Raw genomic sequence first — 17,206 nt, 5'->3', positions numbered from 1 at the left:
AGGAGTATGCACACTACATGAAATGTGGCTTGTGTCTATGTTATTATTCATTCATTTTTTACTTCCTGTTATTGAAACAAATAAACAAAATAAGAAATTACATAACATTTCACAGTTTCACATCTGTATTCCTGAAGGGTTAGAGGTGTATTTTTTCCACCCACGTTTCACTATGTTTAATTCCCACGTAATAGGGGGCAAGCATCTACATTTCTGAACTATGGGCTGCTAGTGAGAAATTTCCTACGAAAAACTCAATAACTGCCCCATTCCATACCCAGGCCCGGTACAAAACCCGGTCCGGGAATGGAGTACATATTATTAATACGAGGATGGTCAAAGATATCCATATTTGACAAAAAAAATCCGTGAAGAACAATTTCTTAATAGGAGTCTATTAGAATTATCTTTATTGGATAAAACATTTTTGAATTAAAATGTCAAGACTCATTTGCCCAGTAATAAGAACAGCTACAGTGCCATTCAGACCATAATGCTTACACATTTTTGCTTCACGGCAGAAAAAGGTGCCGTTGTGGTACCCATAATCTACAATTACAAATTTGGAATTATTTTCAATGTAACTTGAAGAAAACTTCAAATAATTCTACATTGAAGTGCTTACGTAATAACTTATCAAAAATGTGAACTCATTTAATTTCGAACATAATAAACAAATATTGAATTAAAAATGGTGCAGTGTGTAGGTTGCCTTTAGAATAGACATTTACACACACACAGAGCAGTAAATATCGTGTTTCAAAGCACAATTCAAAGACTATTAACGCAGACAGGCCGATCTATTCAACCTAACATATTAAAAAAAAAAACACAAAATGTAAAAACAGAGTTACAATTACACTAGTTTTTATCTTTTAAACGTGTTTTGTTTAAATTTGTAACACTCGCGAAAATCAGAGTAACATAACATAGTTTCATAATAAGATTATAATTAAAAAAATCTTTATTGGGTAATACTGAATAACTACAGTAAATACAAATTTAGAAGTATTTTCAATGTCAGCTAAAGCAAATGCACATACAAAATAACTTTATCTCCATGGCAAAATGAGAACACAAATTGCTTCACAGCTGCAATGAATCGTAGGCATTTTACTATTATCTGATATTATGTCACATCTACGTTTTTCATCTGTGTAAGGTCAAAGAGAGTTCAAAAAAACAGCTGATTAGGGTTGAGGGAATCATAGTTTTTGCGAAAACTTAGCACTTTAAATATTGTATTAAAATATAATACTAATTCATTTCTGACTTCACATAGTCATTAGAGATGTTCAAAGCATAGTATACCCATTTAGTTTCACCTTGTATACTATGCACCGCGGTTTGAACCGCGTATAAAAATATTATACAATATCTATTATGGTTCATGTTTATGTAATTGACTAATGATTTCGCGGACTTCTGTTCTGATAGTAGAACTAGTTACTTGTCACTATTTAGTTAAGATCTACATAGCTCATCGTACCGATAGGCTAACGTGGTTCCTAAATTGTTTCGGCAAAGGAAAAAAAAAGGCATACAAATGTTAATAACAATAAACATTATGTGAGTACTTTTACGTAAATGCTTAAAATTATGGTTCCGAGAATAATATTTTGCTTTATTATTGCTTTTCAATACTTAGCTAATAGTTTTCTGTAGATAATTATCTGGGATCAGACATAATTAAAATAAAACTCACCTTCTCTTACCTAGTATTGCTAATTATAATGAGAGCAAATTATACATTAATCATACTGAGTACTGCTTATGGGGAGACCTATTTAATACTTAAATTGTGAGTCCAACCATCATTTAAAGATTACGGTTCGTTGGTTAACACAAGTTTGAGTTCCTAAGTGATTGACAAAAGGTAAAAACATTTTTATTGTATCCAAATACTCTAGGTACTTTTGTTACGAGGCAGCAGCAGAGCAGATATATTTTTAATCGACTTCAAAAAAGGAGGAGGTTCTCAATTCGTCGGTATTTTTTTTATGTTTGTTCCCTCAAAACTTTCGACTGGGTGAACTGTTTTTTATAATTCTTTTTTTATTTGATAGCTGGTGCTTCCCGTGTATTCCCATTGTAATTTTGTCCAGATCTGACAATGGCATCCATGAGAAAAATTATAAAAGTCTTAAATTTGGTATACATACGAATTTTTTTTTCAGTTTACACGTTTAAAGTTGAACTTGCCACATGGTACCTACAGTAGAAAGCTTACTGAATTTCGTTTTTTTAGGTTGTGTTATTTTAAATACGGATTTTTTGGTGAACAAAATCAACTCGCATTTGTCCGATTATGATCAAGAAAAAAGCTTATTATTTGACAATACCAAGTTACAATTTGACTAATAGAGAATACTTACTCGTCAATGTGCCTGCTTTATAAGATCCTATAGAAAAATAAAAAAAAGGAATTTATTAAATTCATAAGTATAAGTCCAGTGAATACTTAAATTCGGTCCTTAGTTTCAGTTTTTGTACTAAATAAACTAATAATTATTTATTTTATTTTATTTTTTAGATGCATATCCTTCACATCTCCTGTCTTCTGTTTACAATTTGCCTGCTGCCAGTTATAAAGGCGGAAGATTACACAAATTCTGACGCATTAATAATTACTCGAAATGTTCCACAACCTATCGAGTTGCCGCTATTAGACGTCAAAATCCTTAAAGCTCTTCAAAAACAATCATATGAAAGAAAAATTGTTGAACAAATTGCCTCACCACTCAAAATAACAAATACCTCAAATGAATGTATATGAAAAACTTAACTATGAACAGAAGCCTAAAGAAGTGAAAATTGATCAACAGTATCAAATTAATGATTTTTACTTGCCACATGATAATGTAGAAAACAAAGAAACAGCAGAAGGGAACGCAGATACACATGTTATTCTGGTAGAAATTCCTGAAGCACCAGAAATACCTAGAGAATCCGTTCCAGTATCGCCTATGCCATTGTCATTACTACCAAAGAGTCCAATCAATTGGGAATACAATCTTCCTTCTTTTTTCAATCGTCCTAACATAAGATACCAGGTTCCTTCATACATTGTAAAAGATTCTGAAGATTATGAAACCAAATACTGAATAAGACCATAGAACAATACTACTTTTACTATTTATTTCATTAAAGTCTAATTTTTTGTAGTAGTAATCGTTTTTTTATTTAATGTAATATATAAGGTAATTTAAGTCAAAAATATTAGGACAGTGGATCTATTCAAATCAATATTAGATTGTAAGAAGTAATCATAGAAGCTTTATGGTATTTTAATATTTGAAATGATAGAGACAAATGTATTGAATAGGTAGATAGATCATAAACTTACTATGCTAGTGTAATAGACAAATACTCTTCTCATTACGGCGAGTCTAAATTTTAAATGTTCATGTGTGCTAGTTTCATAAATGTGTTAGTGAATTAGTGAACTTAGTAGTAATTTGCTTTTAGACAATCCCTATGACAAATATTGATAAACAGCGTCATATTCACGTATATATTAACTTATTTTCCGTTCCGTGTCGGTGCTCTAACCAACTGAGCTTTATTTGTATATTAATCCTAGAAGTCACTTTAAAAACATAACAAATTGTTTATCCTATTTTATAAAAAAAAAAAAAAATGCTCGGTACGAATGAAATTTTAATTACACACGATTCACGATCACGTAACCTGTCCGATTTAAAGATTCCCGAAATTTTTAAATCTGTAATATCTTCGAAAATATTCATTTAAATCATTTGCAGTATTTACTGGCCATTTGGCCATATAGATCTATATTAAATCAACAGTGTATTTTAGGTATTTAATTAGATAAGGATTAATGCTGTATTGGTTAAAATCGCTTCGAAAATTAGCAATTATTTGTCGTAAAAAGTAAATGACAAAAAATGTTATTGTGGGATATCAATAAGAGATAGACATATACCATAGCGGAGTTTTCTGTAGACCTTTTCAATGTGTACAATACTTAGTACATTATTTTGATAAATCTCTAGGGTCAGCCTGCATTTGCAATATAAGCGACAAAAATGAAATTATTTACGACATCACATTAGAAACCTCAAAAATAACAGTAGTTCTCCACTATTTAATGGATGTTATTATACATATAAACCTTCCTCTTCAATTCTTTCCTCTTAAAAAAACCGCATCAAATCCGTTGCGTAGTTTTAAAGATTTAAGCATACATACAGATATAGGGACAGAGAAAGCGACTTTGTCTTATACTATGTAGTGAAGATCTTTAGAAAATAGAGTTTTTACTGCGAACCTATATAAAATGTAATATTAAGTATTTTTGTGCATATGTTCTAAGAAAATAAACATCGCGAAAGTAGTATTGCAGAATCAGTATTTACCTGTGAAATGTTTCTTTGTGTCTATATGTAACAACACAAACTTAAACAGAACACGACACCATTATATTTTTTTAATTAATATCCGTTAAAACACAGAACAATAACGATAAAAACACTAAACACTAAATTAAAACGCGGTCCAATTTGACAGGAGACTAAAATTAGGTTCCTTACCTCTAGGAACGAATGCAGTCACAAGGCATAATATACCAGCAGCCATCATGGGTGCGAACACCAACCAGCGCCTTCCCAATCTATATAAGAGATTGTATTGTTTTACTAACTGTAGGAGATGAGGCACCATTCTTGCATTGGAACACGCACGAGACCTTGGCATACGTCTACGTAACATCAGCGGGTAGTTCTTTATTTACAAACGCAACTTTTGATTGGTGATATTTGAAGTCTGCCTGACGTCATCAAGATGGCGGCGTGTCACTAACTCTACGCGCGGGGATAATAAATATTTAATCATTTTACGCGCTCAGTTTGAAATAAACTCAATAAAAGTGTTTTGTATATGAAATGCCTTAATAGAAAGTGAGCCAATAGCTCAATAGGAGGTAGGTGCAGATGTACCTACCTTCCACTTATCTTTGACATCATATTCTGGAAAGATCTGATAGAGATGGAATTTGCAACAACCGTTGTGCTCGATCAGCGAGCAGTAGCCTTATCATAATGACAAATGCGTAGGTATAGGTTATTTCATATATGCACTTTTTGTCCAAAAAAAAGTTTGTAGCTATTACGATTTTATTTAATCGACGATTTTTAATCTGTGCACGGTCACCTGTAACGAAAGGGTACAACTATGGAGGGTAGAAGCAAGGAGAATCATTTATTTTATTTATTTATTTAATTAATACGATATATCTAACTCAGACATTCATCTCACAGTACTTCAGGCATTCTGACATTATTCCCGTCCATTCATCCGCAAACAAGTCACACTCAGCGTTTGCGCTCAGGAGAGCGTTGAGCGCGGTCAGGGTGCGGGTTATAGGCGACTGTGTATGCGCTACTGTGCGCCTCTGCGGAACCGCAAACAGTTAAAAAAACCGACACATCTTATCACTTAACTCGGGAGCATCGACCCTATCATGAACAACTTATAATATTAAAAACTTACATCATCTGTGTATATGAAAAACGATCCGTCAAAATGCGTTAAATTAGGGTGGCGGTACATTAGCATCAGGGTAGATCTTAAAAGAAGCGCCACATATAAAATAACGCAACATATAAAGGAAGTTGTTGAAATTTTCAATAATTCACTACTCTAGACGGCAATGATATTAAAATTTCAACTCGATATACTTCAGTTCATCTACAATTCCTAAATTCAAACGATTACCATATCCTATGCCTTCACCAGCACCATTGTGGAAAGGTTTTTGAATTGTTTTTTACAGCACAAGCAGGACACTTTTTCAACTTTTCTTCCACATAAGACAATTCGACTAGCCTCTACCCTCCATAGGTCCAACACTAGTCGTTACGAGGTGAACCAACACAACACCACCTTACATTAACACAACGCATTATATAAAAATATGTTGTATATTGTTGGCAATATATAGTTATAACATAAACTTACCTGTCTAATAAAAATAGTAAAACTATTATGGATGGAATTTCAGTGGCAGAAGTGACAGCAAAAGTAACAAAGAAATCCATCCCAAGATTCTCTGACATACGAATTATCCCATCGAACATGACTGCAACCGCCATAAATGCAATTATTAGGAATACCACCATTATCCTTAGAGACGGAGTCTTGAAAATCAAACTGATGCCCTCTTCTTTCTCTATTCTAGTTTTTGCTATGGTCTAAAATAAAAAATATTTTTGGTTTTAGTTGGACTTACAAATAAACTTGGTATAAAGTTATAACTAAGAATAAACCAAGAATATACAAAATGTTGCCTATATCGCAGACAACACTCTCAATACAATGATAATTTTGATATTTTCCGAATGTCAAGCAGCCTTGCAAATAAAGGCGGAAAACGTTAAACGTCTCAATAAACAATAAACCAATCATAAGCAAATTGTCAATTTGTAAATATTTTGCGTATTCTTATCTCAGGTTTATTCTCAGGTCATAACTTTATACCAGGTTCATTTGTATGGCCGCAAGAATTTAAATGACATTGCTTGCGTTGTGGGGCGGGTCGATAACTTCCCCAGAGGAGTGAGGATATTTTGTAAAGCTTTTACTGCCTTTTAAGTAATTGATACGCACTACCCATTACAATACAGCGCCGTACACTACAATAAATAAATAAAACGGCACTACAATTGCGCTCGTCACCTTGAGACATAAGATGTTAAGTCTCATTTGCCCAGTAATTTCACTAGCTACGGCGCCCTTCAGACCGAAACACAATAATGCTTCACGGCAGAAAAAGGCACGGTTGTAGTACCCATAGTCTTGCCGGCATCCTGTGCAAAGGAGCCTTCCACTGGTAAATGCACTTAGTCGGCTCTTACGACACCTCTGGGCCTGGGACTTCCCCATTCTTTTATGCCCCGGGGAAGCAAATGGCGCATGTCCTTTTCTTCACGAGGGATTTATTGATACTTACAACAAACTTTTCCATTACATTGTCGGGTATTTTATTTCCGTTCATCTTTTCAAATCTTTTTAAAACTGTGACAGCCTTATCAACACGCCCTTTTGATATCAACCATCTAAAATTTGTAAATTAATATTATTTGTCTTTATATCCCCTACACACCTAGACTACCCAATTCTTAGTGCTGAAATACTTTCGCTTATAATGTACACATTTATGCGCTTCCAGTCAAATTTTAACCAACCCCAAACAAGTCCACAAAATCCTGTGTATTTTTTTTACTTTTTATCAATTGAGTCACAGTACAATATAAAGAGGAAATATTAGCAACAATGTTCAATACAACCGTTGTTTTTAGCCCTAGGTCAATAATAACCAATATGTATGCAGCACAAGGAATGCATTGAAAATTTTTGTTCCTCAGGAACCACAATAGGTACAAACCCTCGTCTAATCAATCAGATCTAATTAACAATTAATGTACTTTATAATGCTTTCCTAACTTACCGAGCACTCTCCGGAACTAGAAAAGGCGTTAAAAATACTAAAACGCTGGGCACAGCTGTGGCGAACATAATCCACTTCCAGTCTGAAATCCATAGCGCCACCCATGGAAGAAGAACACAGCCTCCACCAAAAAATAATGCTATTGACAAGTTTGATACCCAAGTACGGTATCTGGTCCCGACGTACTCCAATACTGTAAGTACAATGTTTCTAGTCACTACTTAAGGCGAGGTTTTCCCAACACTTTAGGCATAAAGCGCTCGAACGTATATATCTATAGCGTTAGATATACGTTTGACGCGGGGATGGCTGAGACACGAGCCGAGCGATGCGGGTCAACGACCCCACCCCGGAAGGACCGCGTAATATTTTATATAACTAACAGTTGTGCAAGAGAACGAAATGCTGTGATATTTTTATGCATTTTGAAGTGAAACTTCTTTAGGCGCATGAGGGTATTTTTTTTACAAATGAAACGGAATAGAGTCCTCTGTCGCGTCTGTCTGTCTGTTCGCGATAACTCAAAAACTACTGCACCGATTATCCTGCTGTTTTCACCAATAGATAGCGTGGGGTTAGTATATAATATGTTAAGTTTTTGTATACATATTTGTATACATTAACGATATTTGTTGGAGGTGTCGAAAAAAAATAAGCCGATAGCAGAATATGCCATCTAAGCCCTTTAAGATATAACAAAAAATGTATGGTGGAATTGCGTATCTTATATAGGTCTACAGAAAAGTTGCGATGGTATATTTCTATCTCTTGAAGATAACTTACTATATCCATTTTAATAACTAAAAAAAACGGGCAATTATAAAGCGGTAATGTAAACAAAGTCATTCAAAAATACGTTTTTGTTTGATTTTAACTCATTAACTTTGATTACTCATTTCTGATGGGTTTAGACTATATTATTCCCGAATATCTACTTATATTACAGAACAGTGTCTGTCGTGTCAGCTAGTATTATTTTTTTTTATGAAGGAACGAGCCCCTCGTATTATTTAACACCCACCTTATGCCAATGCGCACGTCGTTGACTTTAAGATTATCATCATCATTTTAGCCGGAAGACGTCCACTGCTGGACAAAGGCCTCAAAGATTATATTACTTTCAAATTACAAAAAAAAAATGTATATAATAAATAAAATTACGTGGCGGGCGAGGAATGTTAAATAATAGTGAAAACTCGGAAAAACGTGTATTACAGAAGTGAGACTTAGCTAGGTTCAATTTCCCTCAAAAAAAAACAAAGACCAAAACACACAAAAGTATAGTAATAAGGAAATTTTTACACTCACCCAGTATATAAATGAGTAGGAAGCAGCTATCTACAGACATTCCCGCGATGAAGCGACAAATTGAAAAGTCCCAGAAACCAGTTGTAAATATCGTGCCTACGTTGCCGATAATCCCAAAAACATTGGCCACTGTAACAAAATCATTGCATGCATAGACAAACGACCTTACAAATAAACTTGGTCTGTAATAAGTTATACCTATGAGTAATCCAATAATAAGTGAAATGTTTACAAAAATACATTTTGTTAATGTTTGGTTTATTCTGACAAGATTCGAAGGTATAACGTTTCCCGCGTTAATTTGCATGGCTGCCGGACATTCGAAAACTTCAGAATTACCATTGTATTACCAGTGTTATCAACGATATAGTTTACATTAATAGTTAAAAAAATATTAATAGTTAAAAACGATGTATAATATAATATTCGGTAAGCTTTATTAATAATTATGCCCACACGTTTGTCCAACGTAAGTTAGCCGTCGAGTATATAAAGATCACCCTGTATCAGTAACACATCAGAAGGTGTGTGTATCTTTTCATATAAATTTAGATCATCTGCAAAGAGCAAGTAATTGCATTATAGGAAGCACTTCCATAAGTCGTTTATACACATGGAAAAGATCAACGGCCTAAGGATTGAGCCCTAGGGGACACCGGATGTCAATACTACTTGAGATGAAGTAAATCGATTTATAGTCACCGATTGAACACGATTATGTAGGTAAGCTGTAAACCATCGCAAAAGATTTCCCAATACCATTAAAAGACAACTTCTGTAAAAGGATTATATTATGGTCTATAATAATAGGCTAGGGTTACTATGGATGCGAGTTCTGACGAAAATTTGTTCTGACGAGTTCTGACGGATTCGTCAGAAGAAACAAACGCCTGGCATCCAATGACAGTGAACACTGGCAACGACGAACGCGTCAGAACATGCACGACGTCGTCAGAACCACTCGAGCGTTACGTACTCGTCAGAACTCGCATCCATAATAACCCTAGCCTAAGGTAGGAGTAAATGCTTCGGTGCACTAATCTTTCGAGAACCTTAGGGATTGCGGATTGCTTAAGGTCGTCAGATGTAGTATATGCATAATAATATTTCATAACTTTACGGTATCTTGAGTTAGTTTGTTTTAATGTCGACGTGTATTTCCAAAAATATTTGATATCTATTTTTAGAAAATATCAATCACTTCTATGTATCGATTATAGCAAAATTTCATAAAATTTTTCACACACGCTCTTAGTAGGTCTTTGTAGGTCCTCCTACGACGCCAGAGTTTTTGCTTACGATTTAGAGTTCTTATCAAGCCATTACAGAACCTAAGTGGATACTTTTGGGATTTAGGTTAAGAGTTACCTATCAAATGGTAGACCGTAGGTTGTCTTGTGCACTCAAGTGATGAGTTCTCTCGTGAATGAGCTCTAATAGGTATTCGGTTTCCAATTATACCTTGGCTTGGTATACCATATCATTAATAGACCCGTAATCATGAGTCCCAGCAAGGAGGAAAAACACTTCGTAAAAATCGCTCTAAAAATACCCAAGTAAAACTGTCTGGACTACTTACACACCAAAGCTGGCAGCCTCCCGTATTTGTCAGCCAGCATGCCACAGACGATGCCTCCGATCACAGAGCCCACGAAGCTGATAGACTGTGACCATGGCACCAGGTATGCGCGATCGCATACCCATCCGCGCTGCAAAAGAAATATTCAAAATGACATTCACGTGCTGGCCTCCAGCTTTCTAATTATTATACAAATCTGAATGTCTGCATGATTTAGTGTGGGAGGCTTCTTTGCACAGGATGCCAGCTAGATTATGGGTACCACAACGGCGCCTTCTTCTGCCGTAAAGCAGTAATGTAGGTAAGCATTATTGTTTAGATCTGAAAGGCGCCGTAGCTATGGAAATTACTAGGCAAATGAGACTAAGTCTCAAGATTCGACGAGCTCAATTGTAGTGCCGTTTAGAAATTTTGGTATATCAAAAATATTGTATTAAAAAAAAGTATTTTCATTGAAGATGAAATTTGGGACACAGATTGAACTTTCTGGATTAAAATTCGATGCCTATGCAGACGTAATCGTGGGTATTTTTTTTTTTTTTTTTTTTATGGAATAGGAGGACAAACGAGCGTACGGGTCACCTGGTGTTAAGTGATCACCGCCGCCCACACTCTCCTGCAACACCAGAGGAATCACAAGAGCGTTGCCGGCCTTTAAGGAAGGTGTACGCGCTTTTCTTGAACAGCTCAGTCTCGAGTTAAACAGCCCCCTTGTTGGTTGTAGGATTAGAATTAAATGTATTTATTTATACGTACAATTTGTACGCTTATAAAAGTCAATTTGGATGCCATTGTTCTGAGAAGAACCGGCAAGAAACTCACTAAGATTTATCCTCCCTTTACAGTTTTCATATTATCTACACATTTCTATAATTTCACTATAGGTCCTGAACTTTATAATACTCTTTCTTCTTTAAAGTTGCTTAATATGAATTTTAAATTTATATAACGGAAGTCAGTTACATGCATAGAGCAAACATGGTCCCATGGTACATATTATATTTGTATTCATTTCCCCATGAATGTGTAACCACTTTTATGAAGTCTGACAGTTGGAACAGCAAGTCTATTTCTATCTCTTGTGTTTATAATGTGACGAACACTATTCTTCAAAAATTACCGTCAATCACGAAAGTCAAGTTGGTGATTCAGAGGATTCATAGATATGTTTCCGATGGGTGACAGAACATCACATCTCACTTTTAACAATTTATACTAAAGTACCAAATCAACGCCGAAAGGAAATCCATAACTTTATTTAAGTATTTAAACGAGCAACTGTTGTAAATGTGTAATATCTTGGTAATGGCTATAAGGATTTTGGCTATGAGAATTAGGTATGTAAATAGACTACATTTCAACCCGAATTTAATTCATAATTTATTTATTGACAACGCACAAGCGTAGGACAAAGTTTGTGTCTCCTGTCTTCTATCATCGTATCACTAACCTCGCTTACAACTGTCGAGTACGGTATATCCTCAAACTGAAACTCCCACCCATTTGGGCATGGTATGGTTGGCGTACCAGCTTCAGGTGCTCGTAAAGATTCAAGCACTTGCGTCCAATTAGTGTCAAACGTATTGCACTTGTCAAAGTCGTAATTTCCTGTAGTTGGTGTGACTAAGGATCTCCTAGAAATAGAAGAAGAATAGAAGAAAGTATGAGAAAAATGGCAAGAAACTAATTGTATTTTTTTTAAATCAACTTTTGCAGCCTCGTCGTTTATGAATTGAATGAATTGTTTTAGGTATAATCTATGTAGAGTGATGCAACAAAAATACTCAAACGTCGCATTGCGTCCCAGCGCTCTTCTAACTAAACCAACCGTCCGTATGCCGCATGATCCGTAAATCTTGGTACTTATGTCTGTTTACTTCTCGAGTTTTGGCTCCATTTAGGATCTACTTTACAGTTAAGAACCTGTTCAACCCTAATAATTGCATTAGAAATTTACTTGAGATGTCGCTGTTTCAAATCTGAACATTTTTTATTTTTTATAACGATATCCTTCACTTTTCGAATTAAAATATACAAATATAATTTGTAACGAGAGACTGAGAGTTGAACAAAACATACCAAGATCTACGGATCACGCGGCATGCGGACGGCAGACTTAGTTGATAGAGCGCTAGAACGTAATCCGAGAGGCGCGGCTTCGACTCCTGCATCGTCCATAACTTTTGGTACAAAGTAAATGAAAAATAATTCTATTCAAAATATAAAAGCTGGAGTGCCTCAAGGAAGTGTATTAGGTCCGTTCCTGTACCTACTATACATAAATGACATTTCTAAAATAGAAAATAACACTGTTGCGACTTCTTCTGTTGATGACTGCTCTAATGGTCGTAGGTACTACCCATTAAGAGGTAGCAGAGCAAGTTCAAATTGCGGTAAACACTGTAGTTAGGTGTACAAAATAGGTGGAAGGGTTCCTTTTGGAAAAGCTGGAAGGCTCACAACTACAAAGGTAGTCTATAAAGCTATTCCAAAAGGAAAGCCTTTTCAAGCAGGCCTTTAATCTGTCGGCCACAAATCTATGGTTTTGCTCACTGTTTTTATGGAAAATTTAGTCACTGCTTGTTTTAGAGATTTCTTAAGTGACTAGATTATGTGCGTGTCGTTTAGAGCTATGTCTTCTTGAACTAAGACTGAAACTGACCTTAATCTGTAGTCTAGGGGGATCAGATCTAGCCTAGATGAGAACCAGTCAGTTTACCTGCTATAAAGTCACGTTGACGTGCAGCCAAACTTGGGGGTAGTTCGTGCCTTGTGACCAGGTGCAGAGTCTCGCTGGAAAGTCCGTAATGCAATATTGCTAAGGTTTTACAAATGAGGCATGGTGATGACTACCTTTTTTGGGCTGTTCCGACCTTGTAAATCCTTTTATTCAAAAGGACAAATGAGTGTACGGAATGCATCCTATCTCAATCAGGGATGATTGAACGTCCCGAGAGGGGCGTCGACAGAGACCTGGTAACTATCGGAATGTGTAATCAGCAGAAGATCTTATAAGGACGGCGTGTGGCGATCCACGTCTGGGAGCCGTGTTGGCGACTCAACTTATTGGGAATGACCACACGTCAATTCAAAAATATGCACAGATCGCATTGCGTAGGATGTGGTGCGTCACCCAAGCCATTTGGCAGTGCCCCATTAAAGTCTCCCAAGACTGCGATTTCAGCGGAGGAGATCTATTCAAACACGTCGTCAATTGCCGTTTGAAGGTAGCCCATGAGATGATATGTTTCAGCGTTATCATTATGGCACAAATCATGGTGCTCTTCAACTGAAAATTTCCGCATCTGCGAACAGGATATTTCTGTACTCTTCAGTAGCAAATTGGGACAGTAACTAGCCAGCATATTGATTGAGCCACTTTCTTTAAGTGTATGAATTGCATTAAATGTAGGTTATGTAAAGCACCAAGCTTCTGGTCTTCTTGATGATTCGCAAACGAGTCCTGCCAGGAATTTTATCTCTTGCTATATTTTTTGTCTCCTTGTAGGATTCAGAAGTAATTAATTTGTAATAATTATGACTAGACTAGGTAACCTCGTAGTATAGCATGAAACTTGTGATGGACCCTTCTTGTCAGACTTCTTGACCGGTTTTTAACATGGGTATTTTAGACCTATATTAAAAGAGAACAGATGTTTGTTCCAGTACGTTTTATACAAGGGATTTTCCTTCTGCCTTGTTCACATACAAAGAACAACGGCATTACTCTTTCGTTTCGAAGCTTTTGTTTCTTTTTCTTATCAAAAAAAGACAATGGTACTAACCACACTTTGGATGAATTCCACTTATCCATTTGGTATTGCATTTCCATAAAAAAACACTTGAATAAGTGGTTTTTGTATGGAAAAGGAGGGCAAAAGAGCGTACGGGTCATCTGGTGTTAAGTGATCACCGCCGCCCACATTCTCTTGCAATACCAAGGGAATCACAGGAAGGCTGCCCATGTCGTATCGTCCCGGAAACACCGCACAAGGAAGCTCATTCCACAGCTATGTAGAACGTGGAAGAAAGCTCCTTAAAAACCGCACTGTGATGAATCCACACTACGAGATGGTGGGGATGATATCATAATTGAGTCGTGTCATATGAAGATGGAATTCAGCGACAGGAATCAGGTGAAACAGCTCTTCGGAACACTCCCCGTGATATCTGCGGTAGAAATGAAGCGATGTATATAGATACATAGGCATAGGCAACGACAAGTGATCCAGCCGTTCACAGAACAATTCAAGCTGCTCTGCGTTGCACGCAGTCAATTGGAAGTTAAAAAAAAATAAGGTTAAGTTAAAAAAGTCTAGTGCAACTTAACTCCCAGCTTTATCTTCAGAATGCTCTCCTGTGAAGTCCTCTCAAGTAATAATTGAGCTTCAATTAAATGGAAAACAATCGCAGTAAAATAACATCTACCCCTTCTTTATGTTCATTACGACAAACGGACCTCTTTACATCCTAGTGCTATTTTTAATAGATTTCTAGACGAATAATTCTAAAAGTTGAATATTTTAGAAGATTAATGCATTCAATAGTGGATAATTTATATTTATACAGTTTATTTTTATTACTTTTTTAATTTTATTTGACACGCTTTTTACCTTTGAACACGATTCATATATGAGATGCAGCACCTTTTCAAACTAATTTGTTTTGTATATAACAGCCACTGTAAAATACTCTATAGATTGAAAAGAGTGGCCATTGAGTTTCTTGTATGGTCATCTCACGAGTTCTAGTTTTTCCGAAGAAATGGTAGATTCAGTAATTTATAAGAAAAAAGCGCTTATTTTAAGCGTAGTTGAATAAAGTTTACTTGACTTTTGACTTTGAAATATATGAATGAAATATATACTTTGGCACATAATATGGCACTACCGGCACATACGCGTACTTATACGAATGAATGTAATAAAACACACACGACACATTAAATTAAACTAATTACCTCATTTCCATGCTAAGACTATCGAGTTCTGGCACACGACACCAATGAACATCAGGAGTTGCTGTAACAAACATTTGGCAAAAGTACAAAAAGGCCCACGCGATCCCAAAAGGCATCATGGCGATAAAGAGTATTTTTTGGTACAACCCCAATCCCCCCACACTATTAATAACTGCCTCTAACGCACTTCCGATTTCGTTCATTTCCTCTTTGTCATCCATTTCAGTTTTATTTGAATCAAGATCTGGCTGTATAGACATTTCGCTTGTTAGTCTTTATTTTTTTTAATAATCTTTAGTCACTTTTTCGGTAAGATGCTCGACGTTTTATATTATATTAATTTTATTTAAACACCACATCATACATTGTTCAACTAGTCACAACTAATTAGTACTGTATTCGGATATTTTTATTGTTCTGCAGATTACAATCTATTTGAGTTACGTATTGATTAGTAAATTGATTAAATACGCGTGGCATTATTGATAAACTTATCATTCTAATTTCAAGGCGAATCATAATATTGAGTGAGCCTTAGATTATTTTTACATCTAGATAGAGCCTCTAGCTATGGCAACGCATGGTAACAGGCCAGGCTTATTACTTTTTGAGCGTGAAAGCTCTCGTACGTCATTCACACTCGATACGTCAGTCACTTTGTCTTAGTGTGCGTGCGTTGCTGATTTTCTGTTTTGTTTTGTTATGTCTGTGTGTTTTTTATTATGTTATGTAAATATAATTGGTATCATCAATGTGGCTATATATTATAATCAATATTTTTTTTTTTTATAAAATCAATGACACTTTATTTACCTAATATCAATGCAGTTTTACTACTTTATAACTTTTACTACATGAACTCATGAATGAATCGTATTTTAGGCATAAATCATGGTATCATTTACAAACACCGAATGTTGTCTAGGTAACCTATCTATACTTTTATATATCATTGGCTATGAATGTAACAGCTGACTATGAATGCCTAATGATAATGATAGTGCCGATAATTAAAAAGAAATAGGTATATTTTGGCAAACTTTTGAACAAATGTTGTAGAACATAAGTCTTGATGAACTTAAGTTGCCTTTAAGACGACTTGCACTACCTACCAGTGATATTAGGCTACCAATATGTTTAAATATCATGTAGGTACGTCTTGGGCAGAATGCGTCCTAAATACGATTTGCTATTTAAAAAACATTGCGGTTTTACTTTTTATTGGATTGATTTTAGTTTATTTCATTAATATTGGATTATTAATAGTTAATGTAGGTAAATATAATTTAATTAATAGGTATTAGTTTCCGCTTTAGATTATTTTTTTTTTGTTATTCTGACATTCTTTACTATGTATATAATATCCTATACCTACTAACGTTTTAGTTTTACCGTCTAAAAACATGAAAGATATAAATTTGGTAGTATTCAAGTTCCTTACATGTAAAAGAAAAAAATATAATATGAATTTCAATAAAAAATATTAGTAGCTCACGGTACCTTCTATATTTATATTTATAGGCAATTAAGAGGAAATAGGGTTCGTTACTACCCCTATATAATTATGTATTAAACAATAGTTTATCCTCATTTTAATTCTCATAACCGGAAAGATATTGAAGAACCAATTCCAGACGTAGGTATTACGGGACGAAATTAGGAAAGCAATGACATCCCAGAAGAGAGGAAAAAAGCACCAGATGAAGATAACATATCTAATGAACTTTTAATTGGTGTAGGTATCTGAAACTATTTTAGACACACTCACAGAATTATCCAATGAAAATTAAACTACTTAATTTTTAAAATTTAATATAACCCTCACCGATGATCGAAGCTCCCGCCGGGTGACTCCAAATGATTTCTGTGTTAAATTGTTTCTCGGCCGATT

The 17,206-nt window shown here is 35.2% G+C and overlaps 1 protein-coding gene across 2 annotated transcripts in view; it reads right to left on the bottom strand.

Annotated features, from left to right (window-relative positions):
* The window catches only part of LOC126979418 (solute carrier family 22 member 3-like), a 36,686-nt gene extending 21,190 nt beyond the window's left edge, over nucleotides 1-15,496 (bottom strand). The window contains exons 1-8 of one of the 2 annotated variants that reach the window (XM_050828713.1): nucleotides 15,316-15,496; nucleotides 11,806-11,989; nucleotides 10,356-10,485; nucleotides 8,777-8,905; nucleotides 7,469-7,661; nucleotides 6,971-7,076; nucleotides 5,980-6,212; nucleotides 4,554-4,633 (exon numbers count right to left, since the gene is read on the bottom strand). In XM_050828713.1, coding sequence (XP_050684670.1) covers nucleotides 4,554-4,633; nucleotides 5,980-6,212; nucleotides 6,971-7,076; nucleotides 7,469-7,661; nucleotides 8,777-8,905; nucleotides 10,356-10,485; nucleotides 11,806-11,989; nucleotides 15,316-15,434 — 1,174 coding nt within the window. In that variant the 5' untranslated portion in view covers nucleotides 15,435-15,496. Of the gene's footprint in view, nucleotides 1-4,553; nucleotides 4,634-5,979; nucleotides 6,213-6,970; nucleotides 7,077-7,468; nucleotides 7,662-8,776; nucleotides 8,906-10,144; nucleotides 10,204-10,355; nucleotides 10,486-11,805; nucleotides 11,990-15,315 lie in introns of those variants that run through there. The other variant, XM_050828714.1, reaches the window with a different exon arrangement.
* Nucleotides 15,497-17,206: the final 1,710 nt, after the last annotated feature.

The sequence above is a fragment of the Leptidea sinapis genome, chromosome 3 (assembly GCF_905404315.1).
Source record: "Leptidea sinapis chromosome 3, ilLepSina1.1, whole genome shotgun sequence".
Classification (NCBI taxonomy): domain Eukaryota; kingdom Metazoa; phylum Arthropoda; class Insecta; order Lepidoptera; family Pieridae; genus Leptidea; species Leptidea sinapis.
This window is presented reverse-complemented; position numbering and strand designations above follow the sequence as displayed.